We start from the raw sequence: 15,417 nt of genomic DNA, 5'->3' as shown, positions 1-15,417 counted from the left end.
TTAGTAAACTTTGTCGTTAAAGCTGGCTACAAACAGGGCGAAATTCCCAGGGATTTTATGCAGTTCGGAGAAAGTTCATCGTGTGTAGCGAAGTGTGGGCACAAATACCAAGTAATTGAAAATTTTCATTTGTCATTTTCTCCGCTTACTTTTATCTCGACGACGGTCAAAAAAAAAAAAAAAATTAGAACGCTAGCAACAAATCCCAGGTAATTGAAAATTTTCATTTGTTGCTAGTGGGATTTCAGAGAAATGAAAATTTTCAATTACCTGGGATTTGTTGCTAGTGCTCAAATTTTTTTTTCGGAGAAAATGACAAGTGTTAAAAAAAATTTTAAAAATTTGTATTCTCCTTTCTAGCACTCATTTCCAAGTTTACTGGCTACTTCCCTGCAAACCAACGTTCATCAGTTTTTCCAATTTTACCACCACATTGTCCCGATTTACACGAGGAGACATCTGGAAGGGAGACACTGGAAATTCTCTTTTGATGTTTCATTCGCGTACACACGGGCAAAAATGTTTCCGCGACATTTTGACATTTAATACTTTAGCATCGTCTGGTTCGGATGTATTCTAGCATGCGCTTACATGTAAAGCAGAGAGCGTTCGGCAACAGTTTCTTAAATAAATATATGAATGAAAAATGCAAACTGGTTAAATAATAAATAGTTTGTTGTTTTTTTTATTGAAATATATTTATAAATTCTTATACTTGAATAAAAAAAATTAAATTAAAAATACTTCATATATAAATAATTAACTTAAAATTAACTTGAGTATCTAGAAATGCAGGGAAAAATGAGAAATCAACATAAACATGTCCCATAACTATTTTAAATTATACCTACTTTACTAGCAAAAATAATCGTGCATTTCCCAAGCAGCGTTCGGATGTTTGTCATCGTTGTTATCTTCCGTTTGATTGAAAACCAACACATAACTTAGAACTTTCTTCCATAAAATAAGAAAATGAATGAAGCAACTGTCAAAAATTGCTTTAAGATAAGAAATACGAATAAGAAGAGCAAAGCGTGTCGCCAAGTACGGGAGACAAAATCCCTTCTCTCTTCACCGACCGTCCTTCGCCCTTGAACAAAATGTTTCCCTTCCAGATGTCTCCTCGTGTACATCGGGTCATTCACTCAATTTTTTCCAATAATACCCACACAATAACATTTAATTCTGTTGTCACTTTTGATGGGTTAAACATATATTTATCTCATAATTTTCGTGAATACTTAATAAACTTAACTATAGTGAGTGCGAAAGTGACAGCAAAAAACAAGTTGCAATTGTCATAATGACAGAAATAATAAATAAAAGAATCGCGTTTAATTCGGTGAAAATCTGCAAGCGAAAAGGTAAGTTGAACAATTTTTATTAAATTTTCCAATTATATACATATATATTTAAACTAATAAAATGTATTTTTATTTTCAGAAAAACGTATTTCACACCGCAATAAATAAAAAGCAAGAAAAGAAGAAAACAATAAGGCAAAAAGCGGGCATCTTTCTTTTGGTAAGTTTGCTCAACGTAAAAAAAAATCTTTTTCGCTTATAAAATGTGCAAAGGCATGACCAGTGCCGGTGGTCATAGCTTTTGCATCCATACATACACTGCGCAGTGTGTTTTTGTGAGAAATAAAGGTTGAAAAGCAATTTGTTGCCTATACAGGATCAGTGCGGGGACCCTAACCTCAAATACATATGTGTTCTCACAGCTATGGGCAACAAATCTTTTCAATATGTCTAAAGAAAATTATTTAACTCCCTATTTTAATATTCCCTTAGTCCGCTGCGTAGTGTATATGAATTAAATATGCAATATATGTATGAACATATATACTGCGAAGTAAAATTCTTATGCATGTACATACATACTTTGCATTCCATACACTGTATGTAAATATGCACGGTTGGTGCATGAAATATGTATAAAACCTCTAATTTAATCTTTTCCATTTTGTATTAATAACATATTTTTTATACAATATACAGCAATATAAACGGCGAAAGTTGTGCAATCAAGAAATTTAAAAGGGATCTGCATCTGACTCGGTAAGTATTAAATCAGTGAATGTGTTAAAGATATGGAAAGGCGTGACCAGTGCGGTTGGTCATAGCTTTTGTTTATACACTGTGCAGGGAATTGATATAATTGTGTGGCCAATAAATGTGTCACAGGATCAGTGCGATTAATCCAAACCAGAAAGATGTGCATATGCCATAGTTTAAGAAGCCAATTGTTTGCATTATAAATTTCTATTTGTGGTTTGGTTAATAGCAATCGCCTGCGCAGTGTAAGTAAATGGAAAAAATGTATGCACGTTTGTAGGATAAGAATAAAATTGTGATATACATATATGTATGTAAATATTTATATACACGAACGTGCATACACTTTTCCATTTATGTATAAGAAATATGCATATACATATAAGCAATTTGTGAAAAGTTGTGTATATCTATAGGTAATTAATCTATATTATTAAACTAATACATCTTTTTTAACCATAACTTGTAGCTCGTAAGCGAATTAAAAGGGAGACGTGCGGGTTTTACATTGCCGGCATCGCTAGCAACGTCCAACATTTACCAACATCCAGCAAAGCTACCAGGGCAGATTCAGTAAGTATTTTGTAATTTTACAATTGTGCGTTGTTAGTCTGATATTATATCTTTCACATATGTATTTTTTCTAATTATTGAAATTTGTGTTTAATTTTTCTTACAGAACACATTAATACACACACACTTACACGCAGCGGACGTATTTGTTAAATATCCTAGTTAGAAAAATGAGTAAAAGAACGTTGTCTAATTTATTGGGAAAAGAAAAAAAAAATTATGAGGAAAATGTAGCGAAATTTCGCAAATTAAATGAAAATGTTAACGTAGAAGGAAATGAAAACTTTCCCAACAGATTAGACGACGATGATTTTCCATCAACAAGTAGAGTAGCTTTGCAAAATTTAGAATATGATATAGATAGCGGAGATGACAGTGTGTTTTTTGAAGATTTAGATGTAGAAGATGTTGAGGTAGATAGTTATTCAGAGGATAGGGATAATAATTCAGAAAATGCGTTCCTTTTGTCAACCTGGGCGGTTAGAAATAATATTCCTCAGAACAGCGTAGACGATTTGCTTAGGACTCTAAAACTTATGGGTGTAGAAGGTTTGCCACTGTCAGCTAGGTCTCTTTTAGGTACAAGTAGGCAAAACGCTAATATTAAATTAATTCCAGGAGGTGAGTTTTTATATATAGGTATTCAATTTTATTTATGGGGTGCAGAATTTAATGTATTGGAAAATTGTGAGGTAGTAAATATTGATATTGGGATAGATGGGTTAAAGTTATTTAAGAGTAGTAATAGGTGTCTTTGGCCGATTTTAGGATATGTCGTAGGTTCTAAGTTAGGCCCATTTACGATAGCGTGTTTTTCAGGGATGAGTAAGCCAGGTAGCGTTAATGATTTTTTGAGGGACTTTTGTGAAGAAGTAAGGTTTTTGAGGAAGAACGGGGTTAAGGTAGGTAGCAATCTAGTATGTAAGCTATTTAATATAAGACTATTTAGTTGTGACGCCCCCGCTCGTGCATTTGTTACTGGAGTTAAGTCGCATACGGCAAAGAACTCCTGTTCCAAATGCACGATCGAGGGCGTCCATACACAAAGAAGGGTAAGCTTCCCAAAGCAAGTTGGGGATTTAAGATCAGATAGTTCATTTAAAAATAGAATAGATTTAAGTTATCATAGTTTAGAATTTAAGCAAGCAGAAAGTTTGCTAGAATCTTTTAACTTTGGCATGGTTTCACAATTTCCTCTTGAACCCATGCATTTAGTAGATTTGGGTGTAACAAAAAAGTTGCTCCAGTTACTTATCAAGAAAGGTAACGTTACGAAAATGAATGAGAAGCTTTTGCTTCTTAACAGGTTCGTACCGTCTGAGTTAAGCCAGCTTAGCCGAGACCTTGACCAGATAAGTAATTGGAACTCAACTGAATTCCGGCAGTTTTTATTATATACCGGGATATTTGTTTTGAAAGACTGCATTAATGAAGATTTATATTATCATTTTCTTTTACTACACGCCGGAATTCGATTTCTCTCTTGTGAGAAATCTTTTAACGTAGAATCGAAGGTCGCCAACGAATTGTTAAAGGAATTTGTTGATTTGTTCGGAAAAATTTATGGCGATCATCTAATAAGTTATAATGTTCACGGGTTGTTACACCTTTCGGATTGTGTTAGAGAATTTGGTCCTTTAGACAATTTTTCCGCGTACAAATTTAAGAACTACATGCAGCATTTAAAAAAAATAATTAATAAACCTAATAAAATTTTGCAGCAAATGTTTTTCAGAATATCGGAAACATTAAAAATTTCAGATTCTAGTAAACTTTCTAAAAACGACCTTTTTATAATAGATTTTAACAAAGATGAAGATAGTTATTTTCAATGTAATAAGGGGCCCATTAAAATTGTTGAATTAGATAAGGAAACCAACAGTTTTAAAGCGCTCCTTATTTCTAATTTAGAAAACTATTTTATCGAGCCAGTAGAATCTATGTCAGGGCTAGGTATTTGTATAGGTGAAATATTAAGTAATGTAGTCCTAATTAGTCGTAGTGATATAAGTTATAAATATTTTTGTATAAATGATAGAAATAAGCTTATTCTTGTCCCCATTCTACATAATTTATTTCGATCTTTTTTATAATGTAAATAATAAACTAAAATAAATAGCTGTACATAAATAGAACAAACTAAAACTTTGAAAAAATTATTAACTCTTTTAATACTTGAAATATATGTTATTAACTTAAAAACCTTCCTATTAAATTAGATGTTATATTGGGCAAAGAAATAACATTTAAATACTAATGCTCTCTTGAATTAACTTTCGATTTTAAATTAATGCAAAAACAAAAATACATTTCTCATTAAATTATTATATTATATATTGTACTAGCGAAAACCCGCCCGTTCCGCTGGTCGTCTTTAAAAAAATCTAGATTAATTAATTAAATAAAACCGAAAAATACTGTGTGTTTTTTATAAAAACTCTCGCACATGAAAAATAACGAAAGAAGTTTTGAATAGTAGTAGCAATTAAAAAACGTTTGATGTGATTTACTTTATTACTTTTTTTATTGTAATGCTCTTCTTCGTTTTTCCATGCGTTGTTGAATAAATGAACAATACCGATGGCTTACCAACTCTGGAGCATGAAACATAAAGTTGGCCATGAGAAACCACAAATTGATAAAGTTTGGCCTTGTGACTTTAATAGTAATCGCGAATGCAAGGCGAACAGGAAATTGAAGACGTTTGAATTCAAACGGCATATCCGATCCGACATATTTCAAATATTTACTCAAATAATATTCTAAATATTTACTCAAATGGTTGTTTTTATCAGAAAGCAATTTTAAAAACGTGGTTTTCTCTGGAGAAAAAATACTCACTTGTTGTTTGCTTGAAAATCAGATCAGAAAGAAAGTTTGAGCGCTTCGTTGTTCCGTTCTGCCTTTGCATAGATGCGCTCCCCTTTACACATAAACAACAACATCAATCGTATGATACATACACTTCGTCGTGTACGAAAAAGCGGAGAAGGAGAAGAGAACTGTTATATTCCCCTCCGCTTTAACCCAGCTATGTGTTCAGGTGCAAATGACTTTTTTGCGTGAAGTCTGATATAAAATAAGTTCTATTTACTCTTCTTAAATTTATATAAACTTTTCCAGGCGAAATAAAAAAAACTGACATATATTTGCTTCAACCGTATATTTGTGAGTACACAGGTAATACGTAAATGTATGAATGATATAGGTAATATCTCATATTAGCATAACCTTTCTGAAAAAAATTAAGGAAACGATCACCAATCACGCCGGCAATGATACAATGAATTTTTCACTATAACTTACTTCAGATTAACGTTTATATAATAAGCGTATATGTAATATTTTAAAATTTTTTTTTTAATTTTTTTTTAATTATTAATAATAAGTGGTCTTCCTCTTCCTCATCCTCTTCCTCTTCCTGTAGCTATTCCTTTTCCTCTTCCATCTCCCGCTCCATCTCTTTTCTTTATCCCGGAAACGGGCAGTAAAAATTACTTCACTTAAAAGCTTTCATCAACAGCTTCCATCTGATACCCATATTGTACAAACACATCCAAGGGTACCTTGGTCCACCTTTTCGGCTATATCTCGAGACCCTGGTAACTCAGAGATCTAAAAAATACTCTGAATTAAAGCACTCATCAGTAGCTTTGATTTGATACCCACAATGTAAAAACACATCCTAGGGGTACCCGGGTCCTCGTTTTGGCCTTCGGCAGCGCCACCTGGTGGCGAGTGGAATCAATAAGCATATTATACTAACCTTCACCGTGAAAAAATATATATATATACCAAATTTCATAATAATCGGCCCAGACACACACGGCCAAAATGTATTCAATTCTAATGAATGCTTAAACGCCTTGCTGAGATTACCGGAGACAAATGCACACTTTTTTTCGGCTTAATTTTTATATATATAGATTAATTTTCTTTAGAAACTAAAAATTAACTAAACAAATATTAAAATAATTTATTAAATAAATAATATGCAATAAATAACCATTTGTATTAGTAATTTTGAAGGATTATTGTATATAGGATCCGTAAGTATTACCTACAAAATTACCCAGTTGAAGAGATTCTGTTAACTATGTGTTAACAACGAAATTCACTTCAGAAGGTTTTGTTCACTACGAGTTACCTACATCCATGATTCAATTCTATAATGGAATCATGGACTGGAAGTAGGCAGCAAGTGCACGGCGTAGAACATAAAATTACTGTAAAGCTCACAACTTCACAAGTGATCGATACCCACAATTTAGCAGTGTAAATAGCAGATAGTTGGTTTGCAGGGTTAATATGAGAATCATTGCTTTGATTTTGCAACCATTATTTCATCTAAACCTGTTTTTCTTTTTTTTCGTTTTTTTTTTCTTAATGAACATGTAAATAACTGTACGACGATCGCAAAAACGAAATGATGGTTTATGGATTTGGATTCAATGTGTGTGCTACGGACTAGGCATAAATCGCTGGGAATTGTGCCCTGTTTGTGGCCAGCTTAAGTGTTATAAATCAGTTGATTTCGTATTTACAGAAGCAGTAATTGTATGTGGTTGATATTATACATATGTATATATATTTTTTTTTTTTTTTTCAACTTATACAATAGTAATTCTTAAGATTAACTAAAGTTCAACCATAGGGTCTTACGAACTAAATAAACAAGCAACTAGATAACAGCTTAATTAGCTATTGTGGAGAAAAACAAAAATAAAGAATAATTACATTTATAAACGTATTTACATAGCGAATTTTCATTACGAATTTATGTTTTTCAATTTATAACGCTGATTGTAAACTTGCTCTTTCTAATAAGTGCTCTTTTAAGTGCCTCCTGAAAAGCATCATGTTATTTAAATTCTTCAGCGAATTATCAAGCTCGTTGTACTAACGAACACCGTTGTGTGAAATAATTTGGGATGAGATCCTACTTACCGAGCGGGAGACAACAATGTTGTCTCTGTTTCTAGTTTCATACCTGTTGCGGGAATGTTGCGTGGAGAATCCTGAATATGTTGCGTGGAGAATCCTTAATATATTGCGGGAATGTTGCGGCAAAAGTCTTATGGCAAAAATGATGCGGGAATGTTGCGTGGAGAATCCTTAATAATATTGCGGGAATGTTGCAGCAAAAGTCCTATTTTTCAGAGCAAAATGAAAGTCTGCTGGTTCAGCTTCGAAATTACAATTTTTTCTCACAATTTTATTACAAACTATTCCCTATATATACACAATTATTTCAAACAAAACCTACTTATGTTCACAGAAAATTATATCGAATAACATGAGTTGAAAAACATTAAAGTATTTTAAACTAATACTAAACTGGACTCAACAATACCTATGTTGGAGACTTGTTATTTGCACAGAGTTATGAGCATTATGTTTCATAATTTTGTGGATGTGACATAATATTTGGAATCTGTGCACTAATTTTACAGGCGAAATGCGACAGATTACATATAAGTCTACTGAGTGGTATCGATGCGGTAGATTGATAACATTTTTGAGCATTCTATTTTGCTTCACTTGAATGCTATGAACGTTATTATAAAAAGCCCATGTACTAGTGGCATATGTGATGTGGCATTGAGCTAGACCAAAGTAAATCAATTTTTTAGTTTTAGTTGAGAGATTATTTCTAACCTTATAAAGGAGACCGTTAACCATTGATAGTTTCCGTTCCATAAAGTTAACGTGGTCAGTCCAAGTGAAGATAGAATATATTTTAACACCCAGGAATTTAACACAATTGACCTCGTTAAACAGTATTGCTGGCTTCCTTCTATTTCGGAAACATACAACATTCGTCTTATTAACATTTAATAAAAGTTTATTTAGTCTGAAGAACTCATCGAGAATGATGAAATCCGCCTCAATGTTCAGCCCTATTTCTTCACGGCTTTCGCCTGGATAGAAAATAGAGCAATCGTTCGCAAATAAAAATAGTTTTCCTCTTAGATATCATTTAAATATAACAAAAATAATAAGGGACCAAGAACGAAGCCTTGGGGAACGCCTATATTAATAAATTTTGAGTCACTGACTTCCCCGTTAATGATAACATATAGCTTGCGGTTATTGCGGTTATCCGAAAAACCTAAAATTTTAATTTTTGAAAGAGAATACCATGATCAATGGAGTCAAAAGTTTTGCTAAGATCCCGGAAAATGGCAGCAACCAACTTCTTAAGTGCTATATTTTTACACAGGAGGTCAATCAGCTCGATAAGAGCCGTTTGCGTCCCCATGCCTCGACGAAAGCCGTACTGATGCTCGAACAAAATTCCACTATTTGAAATAAGTGAATACATTTGATTGTAGAGTAATTTTTCCAAAATTTTACTGAGGGTCGGCGAAATTGAGATCGGGCGATAATGGTCTGAGTTACTTTTTCCCCTTTTTTTAAAATTGGAGTAATACTCTGAGTTTTTAAGCAGTCAGGAAAATTGCACGATTCCACCATTGTATTGAACAAGAGGCAAAAATGGTTGAGGGAAGATCTTCACGAGAGTTTTTGAAAATCACACTTGAAACTCCATCCAACCCGGAAGATGATTTATTGCTTAAACTGGCCATAACAATTTCCACTTCAGAAACTAATGACCTTTGGAAATTAAAAGTGAGATTCCCAAGCAAAGTTCCAAGAGATTGAAAAAAATGTATGTCGTCAGACGGAAAAGAAGTGAACGACGATGCCAAAGAATGGCCGATGGAATAAAAGAAAAGGAAGAGTTAAGTAATTGCCATAAAAAAACAAAGAAATCTAGAGTCTCGGTGCATTTTTTAACCGGCACAGTTCTATTAATTAAAATGAAAATATGAACAGTAATACCAAGTTTCAATATTTGAATTTGGCACTACTTTTCTTTTGAATGGTAAGCACTGCATAATCCCTTGAATTTTGTTCATAGATGACATTTTGTTAGACGAAAACGTGTATTTGGCTTTTACTGCGCTTTACTTTCAACTTAATTATTTAACATTTTGGAAACGCCGCAATTTAAATTAGGAACACTATGGGCGAAGGGAAGCAGGTGCTTCAATTCCATGAAATGGAATTGGACGAACGACTTTTGAAAGTAAGTTAAAATACATTGACTTGAATGTGTGACCGGATGATTTGCATCAAAACCATTTGTAGGCTATTTCCAAGATGGGGTGGATGCAGCCCACACTAATACAGGAGGCCGCCATACCATTGCTCCTAGAAGGGAAGGATGTCGTTGTGCGGGCGCGCACAGGATCTGGAAAAACAGCTGCATTTGCATTGCCTTTGTTGCAGAAGTTACTAAACTCCAAACTAAATGCATCCGAGCAGTATACCAGCGCTATTGTGCTTTCGCCAAGTAAAGAATTATGCCAGCAAACACGCATTGCAATGGAACAGATGGCAGATAAGTGTGGGAAAGTAGTGCGGATTGTAGATCTCGCATCCAGCGATGTGGCCGCACAACGGCACGTCTTGTCCGAGCGTCCCGATGTGGTGATATCAACGCCGGCTAAAATGCTTGCACATGTAGTGTCTGGTGCGTTAGATTTAAAGAAAATTGAAATGTTGGTTGTTGATGAAGCAGATTTGGTGTTTTCTTTTGGCTTTGAAAAAGATTTTAAAAAGCTGATCGAATATCTTCCGCCTATCTATCAGGTAACTAAGAAATGAAACTAACACGAAAAGTATTTCATCAATATAAGGATATTCACGTAGGCAGTGCTGGTCTCCGCAACAATGTCAGATGATGTCATGAGCATGAAAAATATTGTGCTACACAACCCAGTTATACTAAAGTTGGAAGAGCCGGATCTGGTGCCTGAAAGTCAGTTATCACATCAGCGCGTACTGGCCGAAGAGAATGACAAACCAGCGATTTTGTATGCCTTATTGAAATTGCGTTTAATACGTGGCAAAAATGTAATTTTCGTAAATTCGGTGGATCGCTGCTATAAGTAAGTTGAATAATTGAAAAAAAATCACTGCCTTGAAACAATTACATGATGAATATGTAGTAAAAAAAATGAATGCGCAGCATCTCGAGAGATGTTGGCGCACGCATGATTAACTTGTCTAATCTTCTCGCTGACACAAATTTCATACAAATTTGCTATTACTCGGTTTTCAGAACATTTATTGATATGGTTTTTATTTTTCAACAGATTGAAACTCTTCCTGGAACAATTCAAAATTAAATCATGCGTATTGAACTCAGAACTACCGGCCAAAATACGCATACATACAATTAATCAATTCAATCAGGGTATATACGATCTAATTATCTCCTCAGATGAGCGTATGTTGGAAAACCCGGGCACTAACAAAGGTGATCGCGAATCAGGTGCCTCGCGTGGCATAGATTTTCAATGTGTTTCGAATGTAATCAATTTCGATTTCCCAACGGACGTAAACTCGTACATACACCGCGCAGGACGTACTGCACGCGGCACCAATAAAGGCAGCGTACTGTCGTTTGTCAGCTTAAAGGACAAAGAAGCCAATGAAGCGGTGGAGGAGCGGCTACGCAGCGGCTATCTGAGCGACGACCAAGTAATCAAGTAGGCAAATGAATAAATGCAAATGGTTGAAAAAACTCTAATTTATGCGCTAACACTTTTTCTAGAAATTATCAATTCAAATTGGAGGAAGTCGAGCCCTTCCGTTATCGCGCACAAGATGCGTGGCGTGTAATTACACGCATTGCGGTACATGAGGCGCGCATGCGCGAAATCAGAATAGAAATTTTCAACAGTGAACGACTGAAAGGGTTTTTCAGTGAAAACTCGCGTGACCTGCAAGTGCTGCGACACGACAAGCCACTGAAGACAGTCAAGGTGCAACCACATTTAGCACACGTGCCAGAGTACATTGTGCCTAAAGCGTTAAAACGTATGACAACAACGGCAGCAACACGCGTTGCAAAACAACCGCGCAGCGGCTACCATTCGACAGCGAAAGCAGCTTATGAAAGTCAAAAGGATAATCCGCTACTATGCAGTGAAATCGATTATGGACGGAAGCGTAGAGGCGGTAAAAGCAAATAGGCGAAAAAGAAAAGTATTTCATCATCCTTGTGTGTTTAGCTGTTTGTTTTTTTCAAAATGTTAGCTGTAGTGTTACGAAATAAAAGGAAAATATATATTAAATATACATAAAATTCATTTATTGGTTTATCTTTTCACTTAAATATTCATATATATGTATGCTTTTGCTCATAAAATATGTATGGACTTATGAACTATGTATGCTCGTAAATATGCATTTACATATGTAGGTATGTAGCATTCTGTATCACTTTACAAAAACTTCGAAATACTTTGTACATTAGTTCTAAGCATATCCATTTTTTTTCGTTTTAACTTTATATATAACGCGAGAAAATCGAGTGTTCATATTCAGTACAACAAATCTTTTTGAAAATTTTATGTTGTATACAAATTCATTTGCTTTCAAATGAAGCACAAATACTATTTGAATTATAAACACGCAAATTTAGAACTTAAATCTACTCCTTTTATAAAAATATACCTCTAAGCACAGCAAGTGGTGAAACTGTCGTTTAAAAGAGAAATTCTATGGTGGATAGAACTGCGTAACTGTAATAGTAAAATAAAATTTAAATCAAACTAAAGTAGTGAAATTAAGCTTATCTTATACGTTTTCAGAAAATAAAATCTTATTCAAGAGTTCAATTCAACGTTACTACCGGTAACCCCTGGAAAGTGTATGAATAACTTGCAGTGCAACGATTTCTCAAAAGCTGTGCATTCGCAAAAAACAAAAAATACTTTAACTGCAATGAAATATGCATTTTTCTGAACATTGCCGATATTAAAATGTGTAATACGCACTTCAGCCTTAGTCACATTGCACCGCACCCGCCCCCAAAACAGCCCCATTCAACCCAGCTTTCGACGACGTGGCGGCAACCTGGGTGGCCCAACTAACGCCACATTAGCACCCGACGGCAAAACTCCGCCCGCAGGCAATTGCAAATGTTGCACCATCAGTTGCGGCTGTTTTTGCAATAGACTCTCGGCTGCCAGACGTTGCTGCTGCTGCTGTTCCGGATTGTCGTCTTCGTCATCTGAGATCAGCGAAATGCTCAAGTCGCTGGATAGTTTCAAAGAAATGGGCGCCGGCGGCGGTGAGACCATTGGTGGCGTATCTACTATTTGTCCTTTACGTCGTGTGACTGCTGCTTTTTGCTGTCCGTTTGTAAATTCTGGCATACCACAAGAAGCAAGGCCTTCACGCAGCTTGGTCAATGATAGCTCATAAGTACGATTCGCAATTACAGTGTGCACTGTGGTTTCATCGGGTAGCATGGGAAATAATTCAGTAGCATTCGATTTAGGACAAGTGCCTGCAGCTGAGGACCGTGGCACAATCGAAACAGTCACTTCTTCATCGACTTGTCCACTGTAAGGTGTTAAGAGTGTAGGGTAAGCGGTTTGTTTCGGTGCAGGCGTTGTCTGCGCTTTTGGTGTGTTGACTGTTGGCATTATTGTTGTTGTACGTGGCACTGCCACAGTGCCTACAGTTAATGTTGGCGAGGGTAAGTTGTTAGCAGCGTTTTTTGTTAATTTTGGCGGCGGCGGCGGCGGCACTACTTCAATTAATTCGTTGTCGCTGTCATCACTCAGCACTATGCTTTCATTATTGACGATAGTTGGTTGTTCATGGCGTTTCGGTTGTTGTGACTTGCGTTTGCGTTTCACACGGCGTGGCATGGGCGCTACAGAAGCGACTGGCGTTGGCGCAGGTGTGTTCATAAGATTCTGTACTGGTATAAGCGTTATGTTCGGTATCTTTGAGAGTTCTATGGTTTGGCCAGTATAAGCGTAGCCTTGCGACAACAATAGCTGCTTGGGCGAAGGTTGCAAATTCGATATTGGTACAAGTGGTGGTGGTCCGTCGGCGATTGGTATTGATGACCGCTTTTCAATAGCCACTTCTTTTGTTTCGATTGCCTTAACAACTCCATTCGCTTTGTATGGTTTTTCGTCATCGTCCGACAGTAAGTCAATTGTGATGTTTGGCGGTAGAACAGTTAAATTCCGTTTGCGGCGTTCAGTCTTTTTACGTTGCAATAAATGATGCTTTTTGAAGCCTGCTGCGGCGAGCAAAGCTTTGGCCCAACGTAGACGCTTCTGCCGCAGTCGTTTGTTATCGAAAAGTGATGAAGATATATAAAACTGGCCGGAATGTTTTTGTGATGCATTTTGGTGGTTTGTATTGTTGTTAGGAGACTCCATTTCGGTCGCTTTCATGTTTGCCACCGCAACTGCAATTTGAAATGCATCTGTGTCAATAGTCGAATCCACTTACTTACTTAACTGCTAAACAAACCATTGCTTCCCCTCATTTTATTTCTCTTTATCCAATCGGAAAAAAAAATTGTTTAATGCTTCTCGGAGTGTTTGTTACAAGATCATGCGTTTGTTGCCATTAGTGGTGGTACAGTCCTTTTTGCAACTTGCATAATTTTGCGTTTCACCACAATTTACATCCTTCTCGCTGCCGATTAGCCTTCGTTTGCGTTAATGCCCAAACTTTTCCGCGTCAAATATTTTTTCAGAATTGAATATTTAAATCGGTTTTAATTTGATTAATAATTTTAAGAAATTATAAATTTTGTAAACAATCGCAATTTTTGTGTTTGTTTTGTTTTCGTTTCTTTTTTTTCTATTTCAACAGAAATGAAACGCAGCAGTGTTTCTTAGTGCTCAGCTTATTGAGATGACAGCAACCACTTGGTAATTTGAAGCAACCTGATGATAAGTGCTGCCAGATGGCAAAGATAAATGAAAGGCGACGCTCTTACGATCGAAGTGCGTAATGCACATGCCAATGAATGTTAAATTAAAGGCCTCTTCTTTTCTTTCGCCAAGCCTTAGCAAGTGGCGAATAGATGAAGCAAATGAACATATCGCACCCTAAATACAAAAGGGTCACAACTCGAAATATTAAGATTTTCAGGAGAGACGAAAAACGTTTTATGTAAAAATTATTGTAATATTTAAAGAAAATATTGTTCCATCATGAAAATATACAACATTGAAGAAGGTTCTACTATATTTTTTTCAATTTTATATTATGTTTGCGAAAATAAAACATAATCTTGATTTATGACTCTTTAACTGAAATTTTTTCGATTAAATAGTGATATTATCTTAAATTGTGCCTTTTTAACTGATAAAATGTTTTAATTTTATAAGTTTCCTAACCTAATTGAACTCACTTTTCACAACTAAAGAGGCACAATGCAAAATAATATACCACGAAATTTTTCACTTTTTACAGTTATAGAGGCAGAACTCAAAATAAAACTCTTTATGTGTAATAAAAGTAATCAGCTGTTCTTGAGCCCATTAACGCAACTAAAAATAATTCTCTTTAGTTGATCGTGCAAAAGCAACACACTTGACATAAAAATAGACATAACTGTATTTTTCCAGTTAAAGAAGATAGTTATGAGAAGGAAATATTTGCAGCAGCTAGAATTAATTTATGCAAAGAACTCAATTTGGAAAATTTTGAGTTGTGACCGTTTTGTATTTAGGGTGCGATATGTTGGTAACGCGGGAAGAGAGCTGCCTTAAATTACATGCGCTGATAAGGCAGTGCGGCGTAATGAGCTATAGCCATACTCGCTAGCGGCGTATCTTACTCGATAACTTTGTTGTTGGTTACGCATGCACATTTTTCGTGAAGTTAATCGACCATAGAGATAGCGAGCGGGGAAATGACGAATAGAAGAGACCTTATTTGAATAAAA

At 35.4% G+C, this 15,417-nt stretch overlaps 3 protein-coding genes across 4 annotated transcripts; 2 read left to right on the top strand and 1 right to left on the bottom strand.

Annotated features, from left to right (window-relative positions):
- The first annotated feature begins 1,244 nt into the window (after positions 1–1,244).
- LOC128857052 (uncharacterized) lies at positions 1,245–6,591 on the top strand. 2 transcript variants are annotated; one of them, XM_054092592.1, is made up of 5 exons: positions 1,245–1,364; positions 1,477–1,524; positions 2,004–2,063; positions 2,530–2,633; positions 2,740–6,591. In XM_054092592.1, exon 5 carries the CDS (start codon positions 2,804–2,806, stop codon positions 4,724–4,726), a length of 1,923 nt encoding a protein of 640 aa, XP_053948567.1. In that variant the 5' UTR covers positions 1,245–1,364; positions 1,477–1,524; positions 2,004–2,063; positions 2,530–2,633; positions 2,740–2,803; the 3' UTR covers positions 4,727–6,591. The 2 variants fall into 2 exon arrangements, with proteins under 2 accessions (XP_053948567.1, XP_053948566.1); XM_054092591.1 differs by having other exon boundaries at positions 1,444–1,524.
- Positions 6,592–9,547: 2,956 nt separating this feature from the next.
- On the top strand, positions 9,548–11,797 carry LOC128857050 (probable ATP-dependent RNA helicase DDX56). Its single transcript, XM_054092589.1, has 5 exons — positions 9,548–9,726; positions 9,789–10,292; positions 10,353–10,591; positions 10,799–11,194; positions 11,260–11,797. Exons 1-5 carry the CDS (start codon positions 9,664–9,666, stop codon positions 11,678–11,680), a joined length of 1,623 nt encoding a protein of 540 aa, XP_053948564.1. The 5' UTR covers positions 9,548–9,663; the 3' UTR covers positions 11,681–11,797.
- On the bottom strand, positions 11,774–14,394 carry LOC128857051 (protein a6). The gene is made up of 2 exons (XM_054092590.1): positions 13,989–14,394; positions 11,774–13,923 (listed from the first exon to the last, which is right to left on the bottom strand). The coding sequence occupies exons 1-2, from the start codon at positions 14,002–14,004 to the stop codon at positions 12,536–12,538; spliced, it is 1,404 nt and encodes a 467-aa protein (XP_053948565.1). The 5' UTR covers positions 14,005–14,394; the 3' UTR covers positions 11,774–12,535.
- Between the last annotated feature and the right edge of the window lie 1,023 nt (positions 14,395–15,417).

The sequence above is a fragment of the Anastrepha ludens genome, chromosome 3, assembly GCF_028408465.1.
Source record: "Anastrepha ludens isolate Willacy chromosome 3, idAnaLude1.1, whole genome shotgun sequence".
Taxonomy (NCBI): Eukaryota; Metazoa; Arthropoda; class Insecta; order Diptera; family Tephritidae; genus Anastrepha; species Anastrepha ludens.
Note: the sequence above shows the minus strand (reverse complement) of the source record. Positions and strands in the feature narration are given on the sequence as shown.

Excerpts from the sequence above, each read along its gene's own strand:
- LOC128857050 (XM_054092589.1), top strand. The coding sequence starts at position 9,664 with ATGGGCGAAGGGAAGCAGGTGCTTCAATTCCATGAAATGGAATTGGAC. Across the intron at positions 10,592-10,798 it reads TCGGTGGATCGCTGCTATAA|ATTGAAACTCTTCCTGGAAC; the intron begins GTAAGTTGAATA and ends ATTTTTCAACAG. Across the intron at positions 11,195-11,259 it reads AGCGACGACCAAGTAATCAA|AAATTATCAATTCAAATTGG; the intron begins GTAGGCAAATGA and ends CACTTTTTCTAG.
- LOC128857052 (XM_054092592.1), top strand. The coding sequence starts at position 2,804 with ATGAGTAAAAGAACGTTGTCTAATTTATTGGGAAAAGAAAAAAAAAAT.